Source organism: Oculina patagonica, chromosome 14 (genome assembly GCF_052425735.1).
Source record: "Oculina patagonica isolate OP01 chromosome 14, crgOcupat, whole genome shotgun sequence".
Taxonomy (NCBI): Eukaryota; Metazoa; Cnidaria; class Anthozoa; order Scleractinia; family Oculinidae; genus Oculina; species Oculina patagonica.
In genome coordinates this window covers 18,441,909-18,466,073 of record NC_135771.1, presented here as the reverse complement: position 1 = coordinate 18,466,073, position 24,165 = coordinate 18,441,909, and the positions used below count along the sequence as shown (strand labels likewise).

The 24,165-nt window shown below is 43.2% G+C and overlaps 1 protein-coding gene across 1 annotated transcript in view; it reads left to right on the top strand.

Moving 5' to 3' along the window:
- LOC144637858 (uncharacterized) overlaps positions 1 to 23,961 on the top strand; it is a 32,054-nt gene extending 8,093 nt beyond the window's left edge. The window contains exons 9-20 of the mRNA XM_078496946.1: positions 422 to 686; positions 1,314 to 1,875; positions 2,369 to 2,724; positions 3,212 to 3,558; positions 4,150 to 4,332; positions 4,683 to 4,749; positions 5,168 to 18,845; positions 19,323 to 19,733; positions 20,726 to 21,112; positions 21,557 to 21,928; positions 22,346 to 22,817; positions 23,254 to 23,961. Coding sequence (XP_078353072.1) covers positions 422 to 686; positions 1,314 to 1,875; positions 2,369 to 2,724; positions 3,212 to 3,558; positions 4,150 to 4,332; positions 4,683 to 4,749; positions 5,168 to 18,845; positions 19,323 to 19,733; positions 20,726 to 21,112; positions 21,557 to 21,928; positions 22,346 to 22,803 — 17,086 coding nt within the window. The 3' untranslated portion in view covers positions 22,804 to 22,817; positions 23,254 to 23,961. The remainder of the gene's footprint in view (positions 1 to 421; positions 687 to 1,313; positions 1,876 to 2,368; positions 2,725 to 3,211; positions 3,559 to 4,149; positions 4,333 to 4,682; positions 4,750 to 5,167; positions 18,846 to 19,322; positions 19,734 to 20,725; positions 21,113 to 21,556; positions 21,929 to 22,345; positions 22,818 to 23,253) is intronic.
- The last annotated feature ends 204 nt before the right edge of the window (positions 23,962 to 24,165 follow it).

Here is a 24,165-nt window from a genome sequence, read left to right as displayed (position 1 = left end):
GTGAAAGAACTGCTGAATAGCTTTCATTCGAATAGTCACACGCTATGGTTTCATCTGCAGACTTAAAAGTTCGAACCACCTCGTACAGCATATTAAACAGTACCACATGAAAGTACTGTCGAATAACTTTCATTTGAACAGTCACACACTAGGGTTTCATCCACAGACTTGAAAGTTAGAACCATCTGTACAGCATAATTAACAGTACCACATGAATGTCCTGCCCAATAGCTATCATTTGAATTGCCACACTTGGGTTTTATTCACAAACTCGTAATTTAGAACAACCTTATACAACATCATAGACAGTCCTGCTCAAAGCTTTTATTTGAATGATCACACGCACTAGCACAACCTTAAATCCTCTAACATAGAACCATTTTTACCACTAACATCCCGTCTCTGGTAACTTCTCTTTTAGTGAATACTTCTACGATGCTCTGCCTCACTGCGGTACTGGCGGATGCGCCAAAGTCATGAGCCACGCCATCAAGAACAACCTGGTCAGCCACGAGCGTGGAAACATGTTCCTGTCAGGCTTGGCCATGGCGGCAAATCCTTCAAAAGAGACTGTTGCGCATGTGTTGGAGCTTTGCGAAGAGAATCCTGGCAGAACCGCCATGTTGACTCTCGGAACACTCATTCACAAAGTCTGTGAGAGCAGCCCTGAGGAGTGTAACGATAAGGTACGGCTTGTTATGATATAAACGCTTGTTTTCGTTCCTCAAATAATGGAAAAATATGACACCATGAATTCGGAATCCAGTCTATTGAAGTGAAGGAACATTTAAATAACAGTAAATACAAAAGAAGATTGGAACGGATTGTGATATAGTTTTTTAAAAACTGTGTGTCTGTTAGGCTCGTTTGTCTGTAACTTTTAATTATAACGCCCAGAAGACATAATTTTTTGTAATGAGGATATGGTTTTGTCATTTAAAAGATGAAGGTGGTCGTTGTGCTTGCTTTTAGGACGTTATCAAGAAAAAGAAATTTTGTCGATCTTTTAACAAATTCTCTTAACAAGTACTATTAAAAATGTAAAGAGACGGATAAGGACAATATGGAGAACATGTTGACATTTTCATATTCTTCCAACTTAAACTATAAAAATGTATAGAGGCCGGTAAGGAGAATTTGTACATTGACTATTCTCTAACGGGAAAACGACACCTGCAAGAACAAAAAGACATACAGGCAAACTATTCTTGATACATCTTCTACGTAATACAGTAAAAACGTTGTCGCTTTACTAAGCACTGGGTTGCAAATAGTATACTCTTCGATAAGAATTTTTTTCTTTTTTCCTTCAGGATGAAGAGAACCCTATCACCAGGGCAGAGAATTTCTTGCTGTCTCGTTTGAACGGTAAATGCAAGGGCAAAACTCCAGAAGACTTCGAGAACATTCTTATCACCTTGAAGGCCATTGGAAACGCGGGTCGCCCCGTGACTGCCGAAAATGTCCTTCTGAAATGCGCCCTTAACCAGGAAGCCCCAGTCAACATGAGCATCGCAGCTCTGGAGGCCTTCAGACGCTTGCCGTGCAATAAAGAAATGACGGACCAGATTTTAAACATTTATGCTGAGCACAATCTGGATGTTGAGATCCGTATTGCAGCATACTTGGCTCTCATGAAGTGCCCGAGCCCAGAGGTCTTCAAACGTGTTGCTGAAATCCTTAAGAACGAAGTCAACAATCAAGTGGGATCATTCGTGTGGTCGCACATGACGAATGCCATGGATTCAACCGAGCCCGTTCACGGACTTCCACAGGCTGAGATGATGAAAGACGCTCTTAATGGAATGAAGCTGCGCGAGTTCAATCTGAACAGGCTGAAATTCTCACGTGCCTGGGAAGGGTCATTCTACAGTGGTAAGATCATTTTTGTTGATCCGGTCATTTCGATGTCTGATGTAAAACGAAACTCTCCCAAGAAGAAGTGTTTTAAATGCAAGATAAACTTAAGAGAGATTTAATTTTGACCATTCTTGCCCTTAGTGCTAGGAGCAGCCTAATTTAAAGCTTGCGCGCAGAGCTGTTGCGATTTTAATAACCATGATTTCGCTCCACAAAAAGGCAATTCAAGACGGTAATCTTTGTGTACAAAGAGACTAGTTAAGGACGCCGACCACCAATTAAACAATGAATTAAACATTGTAAGCTAGAGATTGTTGAATATACTTCTGGCTTCGGTTGTTCAAATGATGGATAAATCACTATCCAGTAGATAGGCGTAGTTTGTTTTGTCAACACTTGTCAACCAGACCCTGATGTAGGAAAACAGGACTTCCCAAACGAAAGTTTACACGAATATTGTTGTCTACCATATGAAATAATTTTTGTTCTATTTTTTGGAATCTTGCAGATATCCTTAGATTCGGCGGTTCAGCACAAAGCCATCTGATCTACCACCCTAACAGCTTCTTCCCGCGCAGTGCCATGGTTAACGTCACAGTAGATGTCTTGGGCGCATCAATCAATGTTCTCGAGGCTGCTGCACGCTTTGAAGGATTCGAGGTTCTCATTGAACAGATGTTTGGAGATGATGGCTACTACCCTGATGATCGCATCATGGAGATGTTTAACCTGAAGCCCCACGAGGAGAGGGATAAGGAGGAGAAAAGCGTGAAAAATCTGCCACAGAGGAGGAGGAGGAGAAGCGCTAGCATCCACGAGGACATCAACAAAGTGGAGAAACATTTGAACAAACTCCACCGTTATGTAAGTCTGAGAAAATACTTGTGAAAATACTCGAGAAATAAGAAAAGGGTATCTAAACTTTGCAAAACGTCTTTTTTTGCTAAACGTGGAGACGTTTTGGAGGAAAGGAAGATGAACTTGTACGTCTTAAACAGAATCTTGCCTAAACTATAGTATAAGTAAGTGACGAAGCGCAAAGTAATAACTTGAATATCGTAAAGGTAGTCACGTTGTTAGTTAAATTTAAGAGTAGTGCAGCAATCTTTTCTTCATTTTTATGTCGGGCAAGTAACAATATACAATGTTCCCAATCCTCCTTGAATGTTAGGTAGCTATGTTCTCAAAAGTGAGTGAGTAATTGGTTTATAACCCTCAAAAAGAATGCAACAATCTGCTTGAATAACTTGACCTAGCGTGACATAGCTTCTTCAAGAAACTGTTGTGTTACAAAAATGAATTCGTAGTGTGACGCGTGACTTCTCTCTCTTGACTTCTCTCTCTTTTATAGATGGATACGAGGAAGCATCATCCAGCCGGAGCTGTTTCCGTGAAGATGTTTGGTAACGAAATGAGATTGGCCAGTTTTGACGACATCAGTTGGTTGAATGACGAAGTAGACAAGGTCAACATGATCGACATCTTGATTGCATTGGCCAAGGGAGGCAAGAAGAGTTACAGCAAGAGCATGATGTTCCTGGATGCCGAGACTACTGTCCCCACCATCCTTGGTCTGCCGCTCAAACTGAGCGCCAAGGGAACCACTGTGGCCTCGGTGGAACTCGCTGGAAAGTTTGACATCAGGAACATGTTCTGGGGGAAAATGAGCTTTGATGTTCGAGGCTATGTCAAGCCAAGGTATGTCTTTGTAACTACTACAAGCATAGACAGGCTTTCTTTTGACTTGTCGCGCAATCTTTCCTCTGCAAAGAAATAATTGCGGGACAAGCAAAAAGAGCCGCGTGGTTAAGTAACGAAATACGTAAATGAGAATAGGTTTTCTTTACTTGTTGTAAAATTCCGTTAAAAATGCCAAATATATTTTCATTTAAGTAGTGTTTTAGATATCGTAGATCAAGGATAAAAACTGCAAGAGTAACAAACTTAGTAAAATGGAAGCTGAGACACGTTATTAATGAAGTACTATCAAATTCTTACAACTTATTGCAAAGAGACACGTCAAAATTGTTAAGAAATATTGGTATAGGGGCTTGGGACTGACTTCAAGTCCCAAGAGCGACCAACATCAAATTTCTCCTCGCAATATCAATACTTAATCAAGAGAAAAGGTAATAAGAATTTTTTAAGTAATCACCACAGGAGAAACTGCTTTGATCTTTTAATAGATTCTCCCAACTGATACTAAAAGAAAATGTATGGGGCTCACTCAGGAGAATTTGTATGTGGATATTGGGGATTAAAGGTTTTTTTTTCTGCTTCTTTCTACAGTGCCGTTGTTGACGTGACTGGTCGCATGGGAGTTAGCGCCGTCTACGCAGAGGCTGGTATCCTTGTGAACTCGTCTTTGTATACCGTTACTCAGATCAAGGGAAATGCCACTTACACCCAAGGGGAAATCTTGAAGTTTGAAGTTGGCGTGCCCGAGGAACCAGTTCAGTTTATCAATGTGTCGTAAGTGCTCTTGATTTCTTCTGCTTCTTTTGCTATCCTTTAAGGTCGCCCTAAGATTGATCAACACCTGTTCTCTCCATACAATATCAAAATTGATGTCGGAACAAAAGGGTCCGCAATACACTGAAAGATGTTTATACTGTTACTTGATTGTGCGTGTGGTGTTAGAAATTGACGCGTGTCCTTCCTTCCTTCCTTCCTTCCTTCCTTCCTTCCTTCCTTTACTTGTAATGGTTTTCAACCTGAGCAATAAGATCAACAAGATAAAAAAGGCTGACTTGATTGACTTTGCAGGCTGCGGTTTCACAAGTTTGATGTAAATCACTGACGCTATTTAAATTTTCTTGCAGTTCGTCACTTTTCGCCACACTCAACGACGAGAAATTGGCCATTGAAGGAACTCCAAGGAGGATTGAGGTAAGCTTGCAATTTAACTGCGTGACACTAGCTCTCAGTAGCTTTTGAACTTGTGGAAAAAGCATAATTAACAAGAATATAAAGATTCCCGAACTTTTTCTCGTACAAAGACCAGACCTAACAGACGTCTTTTGATTTTCAAACACTAAGGATCAGTGGCCATCTACGTCACGGACAACGCATCGTGAAAAAAATTGGCAATTTTTGTCAAGTTTGTCATTCGTAATCCGTCTTAACCTTCGTCACTCGAAACCATCCTTGTTTATTCGAGGCTTTTTATTACTCCGTTAGTGTTTTCCTACGTTAAAAAATTCTTAGTTTGAGGTTTCCCAGGCGTTTCCTTCAATTTAAAAGTAAGCAGAAAAATGACTTAAAATACCGTGACCCTAACCACACATTATTTGGTTCTTTCTAACAGCCTTCACCTTGCCTGAACATGACACGTCTGCTTGGCATCACATTCTGCAGTCAACTCTCTGTGCCATTGGGTTACCGTGACTACCAGTCACCATTCTTCCCGTTCTCTGGCCCAGCATCCTTCAGTGTCTCGATGCAGCGCACCGATCCCAAGCTTACGAAATATCAGTTGTTAGCAGAACGCCTACAAACCGAGGACGAGAACAAGTACGATGTTATCGCCAAAATGTCGACACCTGGAGCAACGTGGGAGCGCAACCTTGACGCTAACGGTACTCTGTGGATCAAAAAAGACGGCAAACTCTTCAGGGTGTCTACTGGTGCTGTTGGCGTAAACTTTGGCACGTTCGAGGCGACTTACAACAACATAACGCACGCTTTGAACCTGACGTACTCCGCTAAAGACGCAGTTTATGGACACCCCATTGTTCTAAATGGCCACTTTTTCAACAACACAGAACCGAACAGCCACTCTCAAGAGCTTGGTATTCAGTTGTCCGCATCGTACAAGAACTACACCATCAAGCAGCTCACGAAGATCTACAACAGGTCAAGTGTGTATGGCTATGTAAGCAACCTGACGTACTGGAACGGCAAGTACCTGTTCTCTTCTGGAGAATTGAACATCCCCAAGAAGAGCATCAGTCTCCTGGCCAACCATACCTGCACAAAGACAGAACTCAGCTTCAATGGCAATCTTGGTGAGGAGGAGAACAACTTCGTGTTTAGCTTCAGCAACGAACCAACAAAGGCTGGAATCGAATTAACAGGCCGACACCTCAAAACTCAGAACGAAGGAGTTCTCCGCTTGTTTGCTCGTCCATGCCAGCAATCCTTTACGCTTCGTGGATCCTACGCCAAGGCCGGAGAAGAGAAAGGTATCCGTTTCACAGCCAGCCATGACAACAAGAACCGTGTCATCAGATGGTACACTGGCATTGTCAACTCTACCAACGAGAAGTCCTTGAAAGCAAACGCCACAGTACTTGGTCGCAAAGCAGAAGCTATTTGGACCTACTTCAACTTCACACAGAATAAAGGAATCAAGTTCCACGGACTGCTTGTGAACAAGTCTATCGACGCTGTTTGGTCGTACGTTAACATGGGTCAAGAGAAAGGGTTGAGGTTCAATGCAACGGGCTTGAACAAGACCATTGACGCAGCTTGGACATTCCTTAACCTGACAACGGGAAAGAGCTTGAAGTTCAACGCATCCGCCATCAACAAGACCATCGAAGCAGTTTGGTCGTATGTCAACGTTGGCAAAGAAAAAGGACTGAGATTTAACGCCGTGGCCTTGAATCAGACCATCCAAAGTACCCTTACCTTCCGCAATTTCACAGATGCAAAGGGTATCAAACTTAACGCAACCGTTTTGAACAAGACCCTGGAGGCTGTGTGGTCGTATGTCAACGCAGGGAAGGAGAAAGGACTGCGATTTAACGTCACTGCCTTGAACAAAACGGCTGAGATCATGTGGTCATACTTCAACTTCGAGAGCAAGAAAGGGCTCCGTTTCAATGCTTCCGCCTTGAACAAAACAATCGACGCCACCTGGGCCTTCATCAACCTGGACACCGAGAAGAGCTTGGTATTCAAAGCGATTGCTCTAAACAAGACCGTCGAGTCTACATGGACCATCCTTAACTTGAAAAACGAGAAGAGCTTGAAATTCCAGGCAAGTGCTTTAAACAAGACCATTAACGCGACCTGGACTGTCCTTAACTTGCCAAACGAGAAGAGTTTGAAGTTCAACGCCAGTGTTGGTAACAAGACCATGAACGCCACTTGGACTTTCCTTAGCTTGGAAAACGTGAAGAGCTTGAAATTCCAAGCAGCAGGATCTTGTAACAGAACCATCGATGCAACATGGACCGTCCATAACTTGCCAAGCGAGAAGAGTTTGAAGTTTAACGCCAGTGTTGGAAACAAGACCATGAACGCCACTTGGACTTTCCTTAACTTGGAAAACGAGAAGACCCTGAAATTCCAGGCAGCAGGTTCTTGTAATAGGACCATCGATGCCACGTGGAGCTTCCTGAACTTGGAAAACGAGAAAAGCTTGAAATTTAAGGCAAGTGCTGCAAACAAGACCATTAATGCTACCTGGTCCTTTCTGAGCTCGGAAAACGAGAAGAGCTTGAAATTCCAGGCAGCAGGTTCTTGTAATAGGACCATCGATGCCACGTGGACCATCCTTAACTTGGCAAACGAGAAAAGATTGATTTTCAACGCAAGTGCAGTAAACAAAACCATCAACGCCACCTGGACTCTACTTAAATTGGACAACCAGAAGAGTTTGAAGTTCGAGGCCAGTGCTGCAAACAAGACTATCGAAGCGGCGTGGACCCTCCTCAATTTAAGAAATGAGAAAGGTCTGAAGTTCCAAGCCAGAGTTCTAAACAAGACCACTGAGGCTACCTGGACCTTCTTCAACTTAACGACTGAGAAGGGTCTAAAGTTCAAAGCCAGCGCCTTGAACAAGAGCATCGAGACGACCTTATCGTTCCTGAATTTCGCCAGCGAGAAGAGCATTAAGTTTAACGCATCTGCCTTGAACAAGACGATTGAGACGGCCTGGACCTTTGTCAATCTTACCAATGAGAAGCTGATCAAATTCAACGCTACTGGATTCAACCGAAGTGCCGAGGCTATCTGGAGCTACCTGAAGAAAGAGAACGAGAGATCCATCAAGTTCAATGCTTCTGCCATGAACAAAACTGCTGAAGTTGTCTGGAGTTACTTGAAGAGTGGCAACGAGAGAGCCATAAAATTCCATGCTTGCACCTCTAACAAATCTGTAGAAGCTGTCTGGAGTTTGCTGAAGAACGAGAATGAGCGATCAATCAAGTTCAATGCTTCAGCCATGAACAAAACCATTGAGGCGGTCTGGAGCTACGTGAGAAGCGAGAACGAGAGAGCCATCAAGTTCCATGGTTCGGCCGTGAACAAAACTGTTGAAGCAGTCTGGAGTTACTTGAAGAGCGAGAATGAGCGATCCATCAAGTTTAATGCTTCCGCCATGAACAAAACTGTTGACGCTTCCTGGACCTACTTGAAGAATGAGAATGAGAAAGCCATCAAGTTCCATGCCTGTGCCGCGAACAAAACTGTCGAGGCTGTCTGGAGTTACTCGAAGGGCGAAAATGAAAAATCCATCAAGTTTAATGCTTCAGCTTTGAACAAGACTGTGGAAGCTGTCTGGACCCTTTTTAACCTGGATGCTAAGAAGGGGCTCAAGTTCAATCTTGCAGTTATGAACAAGACCATGAATGCTTCTTTAGTTTATTTCCGTAATCAAGCTAGCATGGGTCTACACCTCAACGTCAGCTGCTGCAACAAATCGATTGACCTGTTGAGCAAAATTGTTTTCCAGGAAAAAGAGAGCAAGGTCATCATGAGGGCTGCCTATCAAAATTACACCGTCGCTCTTGTTGGACTCTTCCAGAACACGACTTCGCAGAAAACTGCCTGCATCTACCCGGAATACCTCGGTCGCTCCCACGGTAAAGTCTGTGCCATTTTCACAAACAGCTCCGCCGAGAAGAGCATGGCCCTCAACTTGACCGTCCTCAACCGAACTGGTGAACTGAAGACAGAGAGGTTTGTGACTCCCAGCAGTTGTGCCAGTCGTGTAACTGCCAAGTTTAACAATACCATCTTTTTCGAATCTTGGATGAGCTTCCTCCACACCAACGAGTTGAAGAGTCTTCATTTTAACACAACAGTCGTCAACAAATCGGCCGGTGCGACACTCTACTTCCGCAACGACACTGAGAAAGCAATTGGATTCAACGCCACAGTTCTGAAGAAACAAGTAGGCGTTGAAGGCGTCTGGCTCAACGGCAAGACCTTGAAAGAAGCTGCTGTTCTCCTGTTCTGGAACAAAACTGTTGTGGCGAAATCATCTCTGGCGCTTTTGAAAAACACTCAACGCAAGATGCTAGAGTACCGTGCTCACATTGGTCGCTTTGTTGCTGAATGGCAGAACACCCTTGTCACCCACAAAACGGGCGTGAAAGAGTTGGCCATGCTCCGTATGCTCCGAAATGGAAGCCAAAGTCTCTTCTTTGACAGCTCCAAATTAACATACTCCAAAACGGACAAGAGTCGCGATCTTGGTTATCAGTACATTGCTCGAGTGATGGGCCGCACCTTCGAGTATGGCTGGGATGCTTCGTACAACAACTACTCCAATGCCGAAGATTCCTATCATGAAGCCAGAGTCTCTGTGATTTACACCAAGGGCAAGAAAGTTTCACTGACCGGCATTTATAGAAACACCTCCGAAGAACTGTCCAACACTCTTGTCGTCGAGTACCTGCCTGAGAAAACAGTGTCACAATCATTAGTCTGGTACAAGCAGCGTAAGTCCGTTGATGTCAGAGTAGAAGTTATCCCAAGAAAACCCATCACATGGACGACTTCCTGGAACACTGACGAAGGTCTGTCTGTGAGTAGTGCCGTCTCCTTCCTTAACAAGAAGATTGAAAATCGGTTTAGCTACAGCAAGATCACAGGGGAATACGAAGGCCACTTTGAAATCTGCCCATTTTATCCTCTGACAGTCAGTGGTATACTACGTAAAGAAAACGGTCTGTTTTTCACCACGGAGATCACTGCCTTCAAGAGAACATGGAATCACAAGATCGATTACAAGAAGGAAGAACGAAAACTGCAGATTTCTGTTGACGTAATGCCAAATGCACCAGTGGTTTTTGACGCTAGCTGGGACAATACCGAAGGCATGGAAATAGCTATGGATTTGAAAGGATTCAAGAAGTCACTCAAGTTGGTCTGCGAGTACGACACCCTCACAAAGACCTTCACCTCTGGTTTAACAGTCTTCAAGCAAACACTGACCTTCACCAAAAAGCTTGACACTGAAACCAAGACTCTGTTCTTGACATTCGCTGCCTTCAATCGTACCGCTGGTTTTACCGGAAGGTTTGACTGGAAGAACTATGTCGCCAGCAGCTTTGTGAGCTATCAAAATAACAGAGCAGGTTGGTTCCTGAGATTTAACCCCGCTTCAAGGAGCATTGTCTTCAACGTAACAGTCACTCCAAAAATCTCGGGGCAGGTTGTCGGAGAGATGCCAGATGACTATCGCCTCCAAGTCACCATCCAACGCAAATTTGGTGAGAATGTGGTAAACGAAACTCGCTTGAGGTACATCTTGAACGCCGAGGCAAGCCGTGTTTCACTGACTTGGAACACCTCTACCGTAACTACGCTGATTAACCGAGTAAAACTCCTAAAGAATTTCATCAGGAATGTGACCCTGAGGTATTACAATCTTACAATTCTTAAAGGGAAAAACCTTACGAAAGAGGTCGAAGTGCTTGTCAAGAAGCTTGAAGCCAAGATCAAACCCATCGCTCTGAAGTTGTACGCTCAAGTTAAGAATTACAACTACACAGGCCTGCTCCAGAATGCCACAAATATGGCCCAGAACATGACGCAGAGGCTTTTGAACGTCACAGTCCAGGTACTCAACGATACCATCAACAAGCTTCCAAAGATGATGCGTAATGTCACCGAGCTTTACAAGACAATTCGTCTGAACGCCACAGAAGCCTACAAACGGTTCCGTAAAGAGGTGCTTCCACCCATTATTGGAAATGTAACACTCCATCTAAAGAACATCAGCCGAGATATCAAAGTCTGGGCCAACAACGTGGCCATTATGGTGAGTACTGTAACGGTCCGTGGAGAAAAACTTGGTGACATTGCCAAGCGCGTTTCCCAAAAGGTTGAAGTTATCACCGCAGACTTGGTCGAGAAAGTGAAGGTGAAGACACAAGAGCTTATTATCAAGGTCCGAGAGGTTGAGGTCCGTGGGCAGAAAGTAGGCCCTCTGTATGACAAGTACTTGCTTGAGGTTAAAGAATTCACATGCAACTTCAATGCTTCTTGCACCCTGAAGAATGTAACCATCATTGCCAAGAACTGGACATTGAGCGTTCGCAATATTACTGTCCTGAACAAGACCCTAGAAGAGCATTTCAAGCTGCTAAACAAGACCTTCCAGGAGAATTTCGAGTTGATTAACAAGACCGCCTGGCAGAACATCAACCTCCTTAAGAAGAAGGCCTGCCTGATGCATCAAACGGCGCTGAACTTTACGAAGAATTTGACAAGAGTTCTCCCCAAGCTCATGCGAAACGCCACCGTACGAGCCATTTATCTTGCCCGGAACGTGACCAAGGAAGTTAGGACCGTTATCATGCGAGTTAGAAAGGTAACCTTGGTTACTTACAGGAAGCTGATGAAGACCCACCGCCCTCTCATCAAGCTTGCCACGAACGTTTTCATCTCGGTGAAAGGAAAAGCGTATCCTCTGGTACTTAAGGTTGTCAGACCTATTGGCAAGTTTGCCGCGGATCTGAAGAGCAATGTAACAAGATATTTGAAGCCCATTGTCAAACCACTTGTTCCTATGGCATTGGATATAATGTACCAAGTACGAAACATCACAATCCGCCGTGTTCCTGTCGGCCATGCGCTGGATAAAGCTGTTATCCTTTCCTTGGAGATCGCATCGGAGACACTGAAATCAGTCAACCACACCCTTTCAAACAACATCTCCGCTATTATTGCCTTTATCCGCGAGAACTCACAGAAGACACCAGACGAGATCGTAGACTTGGCCATCAAAAAGAGTTTTGAATTCTTCAATCTCTCTAAGAAGGCCTTCAACCAGTCAATTGAACTTGGATTCAACCTGAGCCGACAAGTCCCTCTGGTTTACAACAGATCTGTAATAGCTTTGAACAAGACTCTCCAAAAGCTTTTGAAGATGCGCCCTAAGGAGATTTTAGATATTACCATCAAGAAAATCCAATTCATTGCCAAGAATGTCAGCGCAGAGGTCTTAAATGTTACCAAACAATTACGCGCCCTCGATCTTGGTCGACGCGTCCAAGAAGCATGGAAAGAGATGGACCTGAAAGGTAAACTCGATGCTTTGAAACTTAAAGCCAAGTGGGAACAACTCGTGGAACGCATTCGAACATTCAACTTGAAGGAAAGAGCACTTCTTGTAAGATACCGCATTGGAAACTTCACACTGAAGGTACTTAAGGAGATTCAGGACATTACCAATCTTACGCAGCGCATTTTGAACCTCACCAGTGATCTTGTCAACATGAAGATTTCCAAAGAGGCTTTTGTGACGGAATTCATCGCTATTGGAAACGAGACTAGCCGCGTTTTCATCAAGTATGGAATTTTGGCCAAGAACACCAGCCTCGACTTGCAAATGAAGTTGAGAAATGCTTCCTACGAAATGGCTGCTCTCTACAAAAACATCACTGTGAACAAGACCATTGAAGCTTACAACAAGAGCATTGAAGGCTACAACTTCTTAAAGAAGCTTGCCCTGGCGTTTTACAACGAGCATGAAGAAGAAGGCCTTGTGGTGTACAACTTTTACAAGGATTTGTTGAAGAAGATCTATGAAGACATGAAAGAAAAGGCCTTGAAAAAAGTTAACATCTACCGGGAAAAGCTGACAAATAAAGTGAACAAACTGATCGCCAAGGTACGACAGTACGAGAACATGACCTACGAGGAGATCGTTATTAAAGCTTATGAATTCTCCAGCAAGCACGGATTGGCCCTCTACAAGAATGTCAGCAGGCGTGCGTTGATACTCTACAAAAATGTCACCATGCAAGTGAAGAAACTCTACAAGAATGTTACCTTACAAGCAATGAAGCTTTACAAGAACGTCACCTTACACGCAATGAAGCTGTACAAGAATGTCACCGTGCGTGCGCTGAACCTTTACAAGAACGTCACCTTGAAAGCAGTGAGGCTTTTCAATGACACCAAGAACGCGACTTTGAGGGCGTACAACTTAACCCTGGTCCTGGTCAATCGCACCAAACTGATGGCCATTCAGTACTACAACTCCACGCGTAACTTGACCCTCCATTACTTCAATCTCACTCGCAAGTACTCTCTTCAGTACTACAACTTAACTCGCAACCTGACTCTTAAATACTACCACAAGTTCTACAACTTGAGCCGCAACTACACCCTGCATGTCTACAACGTGACGCGAAACATCACTCTTGATGCCTACAACAAGACCCGTACCTTGGTGCTTCGCGGAATCCGTTACATAAACGTGACTATCGTGCCTTTGGTCAAGGAAAACTACCTTAAAGGAAAAGTTTTGGTGCTGCGATATTCCAACAAGACTGTGTTATTCGTGAAGAAGAACGCCGAAGCTCTTAAAGTGTGGTATCACGAGAACAAAGAGAAGACCGTGGAAGAGCTGTACTTCGAAGCTTTCGAACTGGCAGAACGCAAGTACGTCGAGATCAGAGCAATCGTAGAGAACAAGTACAATGAGAACAGAGAGCTCGTTGAGAAGAAGATAAGGGAAGCAATCAATGATGCAAAAGCAAAGTTTGAAGTTAAGGTAGAGGAATGGAAGAAGGAGCTGCAAAAGCTGAACAAGACCGCGATGAACATCACCGGAGAGGCCATCTCTTTGTACAATCAAACAGCCAACATCACTTCAGTCGCTGCTAAGGAGCTTGCCGCCATCTTCCATCCTTATGTAAAGTCTATGCATAACAAGACCATCTTTTACCTCGCCAGAGCCAAAAACATCTCTCTGCCTCTCCTCGAAAAGGCAAGGAACATCACTCTCTTGAAACTCAACGAAACCGCAAAATTCTTAAACCAGAGCTATGTGAAGTTTATGGCACGTAAAGATGTCCAGGAGTTTATCCAAAAGCACCAGCTGAAAGAGCGTTACGCCAAGGCTGAAAGGTTCGTTCGCGAGAAGTATGAAGAGATTGTGGAATATGTCAAAGAGATGAAGCCCAAGGTTGAGGCTAAGGTTAAAGAAGCTATCTTCTACCTGAACGTAACACTCCCAGCCCAAATCAAGCAAAGGTATACCTTGATCAAGGAGAGGTATGATGTGATCGAGAAGAAGATCCAGAGAATTATGGCAAACCCGAAGGTATTCATCAAAAGACTGTCCAAGAAGGCTCTGAAGAAGATTGAAATCGCCATCAAGGATACCCCAATCGAGAAAATCGTGTATCACGAAACGTTGCTGGAGCTTATTGAAGAGGTTCGTCAATATGAGCTGATTGAAGCTGGACAAGGTGTTGCGAACTACACCTCTGGTAAACTGAGACCGGCGTTTGAATTAGCATCAAAGAGGCTTAGACTGATCGTGGAAAAACTCAGGAACAAGACCGAATTGATGGCTGAGAAGATCAAGGCGAAGGTACAGGAAACTCGCGAGACGTTACTTGAGAAGTTTGAAGAGGTTAAGGCGATGAAGCTTCGGGAGATCGTCGAGCACGAGTACGTGTTCAAGACCATTGACTTGGCCAAGAATGTCACCCTTAAGATCAGGAACATCACATTAGAGGCCAAGAACCTAACCCGCAAGTATGTGGCGATTGGAAAGATCTACTATAAGAACATGACTGCGAAGGTTGAGAATTTCACCAGGATTCTGAAGGCCAAAGTCCAGAATTACACAAACATTCTGAAGGCGAAGGTTCAGAATTACACAAATCTTCTGAAAGCGACAATTCAGAATTATACCAACCTTGTGAATGCGACAGTGCAGAATTACACCAAGATTCTGAATGCGACATTCCAGAACTACACCAAGATCATTAAAGTGACAGTGAAGAACTATACCTTGATTCTCAAAGGCCACTACGAACGCATCTATAAGAGCCACATCGTCCCCTTGCACAGAAACTACACCGTGCTGGTCAAAAAGTACAGAGCCATGGCCGAGCGTTGCATTAGCCGTTGCAAGAACGTGACTTTGAGAAGTATTGCAATCGCTCGCAACTGGACCATTGAGAAGGTTAACCTTACCCGTGTGTGGATAAACAAGACGCTGGAACGCGGTATAAAGTACTGTAGAGACGAACTGGAAAGAGGTATGAAGTACTATAGAGAAGAACTGAAGCCTCTGTACTACAGCAAAGTCCTGCCATTTTACAACAACACTCTCGTACCAATGTACCATAATTACAGCAAACTGCTAATTGCCTTGAAGACAAATGTTACAAAGCAGGTCCTCGTCCTGAAAGAGCGTGCACTCGACCTGAAACTCCGTGCGATCAACATGACAAAAGAAGCCGTGCAGATGACACTTAACAGCAAGCCGTACCTCATGCTTCGCAAGTTCGGGAAACTGACGATCCGCGAGTCCATCCTTGAGGGACGTATCTTGTGTATCCGCGCTTACAACTTCACATTGAACATGACCCGCCTGGCTGTTAATATGACGCTTGAGAAGTTTAACATCACCAAGCTTCACCTGACCCGTGCCTTGAACACAACACTGCTGGCTCTGAATACAACGCTGGTGAAATCCAAGCCCGTCATTAGCTTCTTAAATGCAACACGTGTGGAGGCGATTAAGACTGCAGTCTTCATCAGCAAGTACTATGGAATCGAGGAAGCTGTTAAGGAGCGAGTACGTAGAAGCTTGGACATCACCAGAAACGTAACAATGACAGTTGTCAATAACCATGGTCCTCAGTTCCTTAGAGTATCGGCCTTGAAGACATTGGAATTCATCAACACGACCATTCGTTATGTCAATCGCACCGTTGGATATCTGAACGTCACCTTTATTAAGGTAACAGACAAATTGAACAAGACCATCCACCATGTCCGTTTGGTCATCAACAAAAAGATCTTAGACGCCCGTATTGCCTTCAACAAAACCGTCCAGAATGTCCGTACTGCTGTCAACAAAACCATCCAAGATGTCCGTGTTGCCGTCAACAAAACCTATCAAGATGTCCGTGTTGCCGTCAACAAAACCATTCAAGATGTCCGTGCTGCCGTGAACAGAACCATCACCAAAGCTCGCATCTCAATCCGCAATGCTCGTATTGCCATCAACAAAACCATCACTGATTTCCGCCTTGCTCTACCCAAGTACATCCAAGTGACAGATAAGGGCATTACAGTTGTCATCCCACATCCCAAACCATTCAATGGAAACATCAAGTCTCTTGCCTTAGCTTCGGTTGAAAGAGTGAAAAACCTAAAACGGGACGCTCTGGAGAAGATGGAGTCGTTGAAACAGGAAGCTGTAATCAAGATCAAGTCTCTTAAACGTGAAGCTGTAATCAAGTTCAAGACCATGAAACGAGAAGCTCTAGAAAAGATGGCGAACTTGAAATTGAAAGCTCTTGAGAAGATGGAACAACTGAAATTGAAAGCTCTAGAGAAGATGGAACAACTGAAACTGAAAGCTCTAGAGAAGATGGAAAAATTGAAACTTGAAGCTCTGGAAATGATGAAGACGTTGAAACAGCAAGCTGTGGTGAAGATGGAGACGTTGAAGCAGAACGCGATCGAGAAATACGATGAATTCAAGGTCAAGGCAAAGAACATGTCAATCCGTGTCAAGACCATTGGCAAAGCTCTGGTTGCAGTAGCCATGAACAAGACAGTTCTATACCGCCAGAAGACATATGGCTTCGTGATGAAGGTCTACAACATGTCCAAGAATCACCACCTTACTGGAAAATACATCAACATAACTCTTCATTACTTCAACATCACCAAGGACTTGGCCGTTTTCTACCGTCACCAGACGTATGGCTTCCTGGTAAACGCCTACAACCTGACTAAGAATCACCCTCTTACCAGAAAGTACGCCAACACCACTCTTCATTACTTGAACATCACGAAGAACCTCGCCATTGCCTACCGCCAGAAGACTTCTAGGTTCCTGAGCAACTTTTACAACCAGACCAAGAACTGCCCCTTTATTGTACGGTACACCAACATGACAGTTCACTACTTCAACGTCACCAAGAAGTTTGTCAACATCACCAAGAACTTTGTTAAAGGACTGAACATGACCCAAGTGAAGAACTACTTGTTCAACCAGACCAAGAGATGCCCCTTCATTGTGCGGTACACCAACTTGACAGTTCACTACTTCAACATCACCAAGAACTTTGTTAAAGGACTGAACATGTCGCTGGTAAAGAACGTCACTGACAAATATCTGTCCCGGGCTTTGAACCTGTCACGTCATTGTTACAATGTCACCAACAAATACCTGTCACGTGCTTTGAACCTGTCACGCCACTGGTACGGTGTTTGTTTGAACAAAACACTCAACATCTCCGTTCAAGTGTACAAAGTCGCCGAGAATGTTACATTGGATATTTACAACTCTAGCTGTCTGGGAGAAGCCATGGGTAAAGCCAAGAACTACTCCAAGATTGCTATCAACGTGACTGTGAAGCTGTACCGAAAGGGACTGAGTCAATGCAGAAACTTCTCAACGGTAGCTTTGAACAAGACCCTTAAACTCTACCGGGAAGCAGTGCTCAAGACCAAGAACTACACAGCCATCGCTGTAAACAGGACCATGAAGATTTACCGAGAAGCACTGCTGAAGACCAAGAACTTCACAACGATCGCTCTAAACAGGACCTTGAGGCTGTACCGACGTGTCTACAACAAAACCATGCTGGCTGTTTACAACACCACAATGATGAAGAAGTATTTCCCAATGGCTTTAAACCTGTCTCGTCAGTTGTGCACCGTTGGTTTTAATGCCACCAGGAACTTCACTGTCCAAGCGTACAAGGTAGTCAAGAATGTTACCCTGGATATTTACAATTCAAGCTGTCTTCTAGAAGCATTTGGTAAAACCAAGAATTACTCCAAGATAGCTTTCAACGTGACAGTCAAGCTCTGCCGTCGTCTGTACAACAAAACCATGTTGGTTGTTTACAACACTACAATGGTAAAGAAGTATCTCCCGATAGCCCGTCAGTGGTGCAGTATTGGTTTTAACGTCACCAGAAACTTCACTGTCCAAGCGTTCAAGGTAGTCGAGAATGTCACTCTTGATATCTACAACTCAAGCTGTCTACGAGAGGCCTTGGGTAAGACCAGGAACTATTCCAAGATCGCTTTCAACGAGACCCTCAAGCTCTACGGCAAAGCATTGAATCTTACCAGGAACTACACAAAGATAGCTTTGAACAAGACCGTCAAGTTGTACCGGGTGGCATTGCTTCAAGCCAGGAATTACTCGATGATCGCTTTGAACAAGACCATCAAGCTTTACCAATGTCTGCACAATAAGACCCTGAGGATTGTCTACAACACCACTATAGTCAAGAAATATCTGCCCATGGCCTTGACCGTCTCCCGTCAGACAATAAGGATGGTTTACAACACCACTTTGGTCAAGAAATATCTTCCAATGGCTTTCAACATCACACGAAACTACACTGTTCAGGTCTATAAGGTTGTAGTGAATGTCACTCTGGATATTTGCAACTCCACCAGTCTGCCACAAGCATGGGGAAAGGCCAGAAACTACTCAAGAATCGCCTTCAATCAGACCATGAAGATTTGCCTTAAGGTGTACCGTAAGGTCTACAATGTGACGTCGCAGAGATACACTGAGCTGCGCAACTATTCACTGGCTTTGTACAAGACGATTCGTCAGCACGAAACCACCGTCAAGTACCTCAACCACGCCCGTACCTATCTCGACCACTCTAAGAAGATAATGAAATCGAGAGTTCGTAACCTACATGGAGCCAAGCGCTACTTCGAAAAGAGGGTTAATCATCACGTGTCAAGGATTTCCCACCTTCTGAACCCGCTCAACTGGATCCCGCCATTTAACAGTAAGTTTACGCCAAACAGCTTTTTAAACTCATCTTCATCGCTTACTCGAGATTTCATTCGTTGCCTAGCCCCTAGGATAAGAAGTGTTTCTTTTTTCACAAAATTATGCCTTCGTCATTGCTCAACTTTGCAAAGCACTTGCATTTTACTTGGCATTCACGAAAACGTTTAGCATGTAGATGATAAAATGTACTCGCTGGTCACACAACATAAGAAAGTTTAAAAATGAATTTGTGAAGTTAAGGTCTAAAAGCAGCCAAAACGACAGCAAGATTGCAATACATGTGCTAACACTTAACATCATTTATGCAGATTCAAAAATTACAAAAATAAAATAGGACAATAAATTACGTTTTGCATTTGTGCATGTGATTGGCTAAGAATTCAATTTTTCGCTCTGATTGGTTAGAACAAGTCGAATCCTTTTAAAAGCGACTGTAGACCGCTCTTCTGACGATGATTTTTATTTCCAACAGGCACAGCCATGATCTTCGGTGGACCTCACGTGTACACCTTTGATGGAACCTACTACACCTTCCCTGGTTACAAGAAGCCCGGCTGCATGTACGTCCTTGCCAGAGATGTCCGTGACGACAAGTTCACAATCCTTAGCCAGGAGAACGCCATTATTGTAGTCACGGAAGACTCGAGCGTGAAAATCCACCAAGACGGTAAAGTAGAGACGATCGTCAAGGTTTCCTCGTCTGGTAAAAAGCTGACTGACGGTTACCATAGTGAACTTCCTGTGGAGACATTCAACACCACCATCCAACGAGAGGGATCCTTCGTTGTGCTTCGTCATGACTTGGGCTTGGAGATCCTCTGTGATGTGGAGCATTTCTTGTGTACTTTCAACATTGCGAAGTGGTACCATGGAAGAATGGCAGGTAAGGTTTCTAGCGCGGTCTTCACTTTAATTCGCGTTTGCTTTGGTTTTGCATTACAGTGGAACCTCGATATAACGAAGTGCCAAGGGACTGGCAAAATGTGTTTGCTATATCGAGGTTTCGTTCTATAGAGGTTCTTTTCCATATATTTTGCTGTTTCTGGGACGAAAAATATCGTTCGTTATATCGAGGACTTCGTTATATAGAGGTTCGTTAAGTCGAGGTTCCACTGTCCTACGCTTTGTGATTGGCTTAAAACACTATCGCCACTTTCTTAGCCAATCAGAAGTAAAACCAAAACCAAATATGACTCGCTCGCGCACGTTTTCCCGCGCTTCGTGCCGGCTACATGTATTTGCTTCGAGTTTTGATTGTTTAACTGGATTATCTTTGTTCTTTGTGATTGGCTAGAGTGATATTTTTGGTTTTGGTTTTACGAAACTCAATTGAAAACTGCTCTAAATTAAATTTCAAGTAAAAACAGATGACTGATCAGTGCAGATTATGCCAAGCAAAAATTGTCTGTTCATTTGCCCAAAGAAATGTTAATTTCCAGCGTAGAGAATTTTGTCGTTGACATCATGGCGCAAATAGAGTTACTTACTAAATCATCAAATTCTCCTAATTCATATAAAAGAAGATAAAGACCAGTTGTGTGTTTGTTCACATTATTCTTAAAAGGGTTAATGCCTCAAAATTCTCTCTACTAGTTCTATAAAAATTGTATGCAGACCAGTAGGGAGAATTTGTATGTTGACATCATTGCTGAAACGTTTATGCATCATCAAATTCTCTTTACTAGTTCTACAAAAATGTATGGAAACCAGTTAGGAGAATTTGTGCTGACATCAAAGCTCAGAGGATAAATACATCATTACACTTTTCCTTTATTTTATTTGTTTTCTGAACTCTTTACGTTTTCATGCAAAATACAGTCCTATAGCAAATTTCTTATACAGTGTTTTACATTGCATTTCATTTTTTACTTGCAGGTCTCCTCGGAACCAACAACAACGAGTTCCATGATGAGATGATCAAGAGCGACTACAAACCAACCAAAAGACTGACCGAGTTTGTGAACTCCTGGGAAGTCACTCGTGATCCGGAATGCAAAGTCTTCCCAGCTGAGAATAAAAAGCCCAAGTGCAAGGCCACAAGCTACATCCAGCGCTGCCGTGCTTTGTTCAAGGACAAGAACTCCCCACTCAGCCGCTTCTATTCAGTCGTGAATCCCGAGCCCTTCGTCAAAGCCTGCGAGCTTGACTACAAGGAATGCGACACAAGCACGCCTAAAGACATGAAGCACTGTAACACAACTGCTGCTTACATCGAGCTCGTGAGACTGCAAGGAGTATGGGCCGAATACCTGCCCGAATGTGGTAAGTAGAAAAGATGGTTGTTTTTGCAAACAAACCACCATCTATAAATTGATTGGACTGCCAGGTGTTACAGAGCATATCCAGTCTCATCTTGGCCAACACACATGGTCCTAGTTTTAGACTGAAAACAAACAAACAAACAAACTCAAAATTCGTAGACACATGTAATGAAGGAAAAAAAGAAAGAACACATTGCGGTGCTAATTAAGTTTAATGCCCTATTAATATTTGGCGCGCCTAAAACTCGACTTGGAAAGACATGTAGCTTTGAGGAACGTTTTCAATTTTCAAATCGCATTAAAACTGCAATAAAATTTTACTAGTGCTACAGAAAGCATTAACAACAATGATGTGTAGTACAGTAGTACAGAGTAAAGATAATTTATTATATCATCAGTAAGGAGTTTAAAATCTTCTAACTATGAAAGTTCGTTTTCTCCCAAGGTCGTTGCGGCAGCAACCCGATCGGCCAAAGATGGTTCCAGAAGGCAGACAAGGCAGTTGATGTTGTCATTCTTGTGCACGAGACCTCGATCCTGAAGAGCTATGCTGAGAAGCTTCCAACATTCTTGACTAGTTTGACACAATCTCTTGATCCCAAGTTCTCGTTCCGCTTCGGTGTTATGGGATACGGTGGACGCCTTATACACGAGCGCCCGCATGCAATCACACTTAACGGTGAGCTGATGAACGACTTGGAAAGCGTGGAACTTGCGTTTGAGCATCTGAAGTTCGCTGGCGAGGCGTCTGAGAACAACACTGGTGATGCTATGGAGGCCATGGCGATGGCTGCGTATACCTATCCATTCAGACCTGGTAAGTGTTACTAAGCAACGGGACATAGCCACTTTAAATTACTTCGGCGTGCAGCATTGCACTTCCCACTATCTCGAACTCGAATCCATTTCCCTTGCATTTTGGTATTCATTTATCATGATTATCTTCTATCTCGAATTCTTAGTTAGAATAGCCCAAGAACAGAACAGTCCAAATTTTTTCCCTCGAATGAATCCAGCAGTGCTATTTAACCTGAAATTCTGTCGTTTAGCTTTTCAATATTTGTTTGTCTTCCATTTTATTTTTCAGTTTAAACAAACTCAAACTTAACTCAAGGAGAAAATGATAAAAAATCTCGCAATGTTTTACCCAGATTGAGCCTTAAAACAGTCATGTCAACATTTCCTTATTAAGAAAAAATCCGCTAATCAATTTCTTTTTGTTTTTCGTTACTAGGCGCAACCAAGATCTTCCTTCTGCTGACCAGCACCGACCGCAATCCATTGGCCGACTTCACATCCGTCGAGAGCATTAGCAATATGTTGGAAACCAAAGACATCATTCTGAACGTCATTGGCAAGTACAGAAAATTCCGTGGTGAGGTGATGGGACAGAATTTCAGAGGTAACGTGTTCTACAGAAAGAAGCCCGAAATCGGAAGCGGTGCAGCTCCTCTCCCGGAGGGCGAGTACGTGTCGCTGATGAAAGCAACTAAAGGATCTGTGTTTGGTCTGCCATTCTTGGGATCTGAGAATAAAGATAAATTCGGAGCTTTACAACAAGCCAGTGCTAGTGCGTGGAGAGAGCAAATCAAACGAGATCAGTACATTTGCAAGGAATGCTTCTGTGCACGCGGTGACTCCGGTCAGGGCAAGACCATCTGCAAGAAAAACTCACTTCATAACAAGTGCTGAGGAAAGCAGGAATGGTGAGTAACAATCAACCTTTATTTTTGGTTTGTAATGTATTACCCATACAAGAGAAAAGACAACGCAGACAAGAGAAAAACATCACTATGGTTACAATGACGATGACGTTTTTAATTGACTCAGGGATCACGTGCAGCGTACTAGGCGCTCTGACCAATCAGTGTGAAGGCGCGGTCTGTTTCGACCAATCAGGAGCAAAACTAAAACCAATCATAAATTAGCTCACGTGATTTTTCCCGCGCTTGCCGCCCGTCCCTTGTTTTCGCGCGCTTGCCACACGTTCCATGTTTCCCGCCCTTTCCAGTGGTTCAACACGTTTTTTCTCGAGTTCTGATTGGTTAATTTCATTCTCTGTAGGCGCAGCGAAGGGCTCTGCGATTACTTGTGGTTTTACCAAAATTGAATGCTAATATTTTTCTTTTCTCTTTATTTCAGACAGTTCCTGAAAAGGCCAGTGCAGTAGAACGCCCAGTTTCACCCACTGAACTGTACAAAAGTTTTTGTTTATTTTGTTTTATTGTAGCTCGAAAACAGCATAAGTAGTTCACGTTATATCGCTAAGTATTAATAATTTATATCAAGTATTAATTTTATTTTATTGACAAGTTAACATCGTTTCATTAAACAAAGCAAGCCTTATTATGAGTCATCTTAGCGCTGATTTCTTTCGAAATAGCCTCCTACTCGATATTCGAGTAGTATATACGTATTTGAGGTGTGAAATCGTGTACGATAAGGTAGTGGGCTAGCTGACAACTGGTGAATACCTGGCCTTATTTCCTTGATGGTTAGGCAATATGACAATTGAAATATAGCGTTATTTAAGTTAAGTTTTTTTCTGAGACAGCTAGCTTAAAATATTTGCGCAAATCGGAAGATGATTTCATTTTTTTTAGCCCGACCGCTCTTGTAAGGGCAAAAATATTTTTTGATCTGTTTCTGTTGTTAGAAACGTAGTATTGTTGGGTTTTATTTTATTTTATTTTTCGTTTCGTCACTAGCGTTCGTAAATGAAGAAGTCAGAGAAAAGCGTTCCGCGAGTCTAACTTCTGATGAAAAGAACGCAACTACATTTAGCTTTGTATTTTGCGGGTTTGTTTTAAGTTAATAAAAGAGAACATTAAAAAAAGCTGTTTCAAATTACTCAATGGACGTATCATGTGTTAAAATTCTATCAAAGCCATTTCCCTTGCTCCTCCCCTTCGATTCCCCCAATACGTGCTAGTTTCTTGAAAATTCATTGAAATAACTGATGAATTTCCACTTCTATTTATCCATTGAAAAATTGTGTTAGTACTTCGAAATTTTTGACTCCTGTTTCTCGCCTACATTCCACCCGGTATCGCA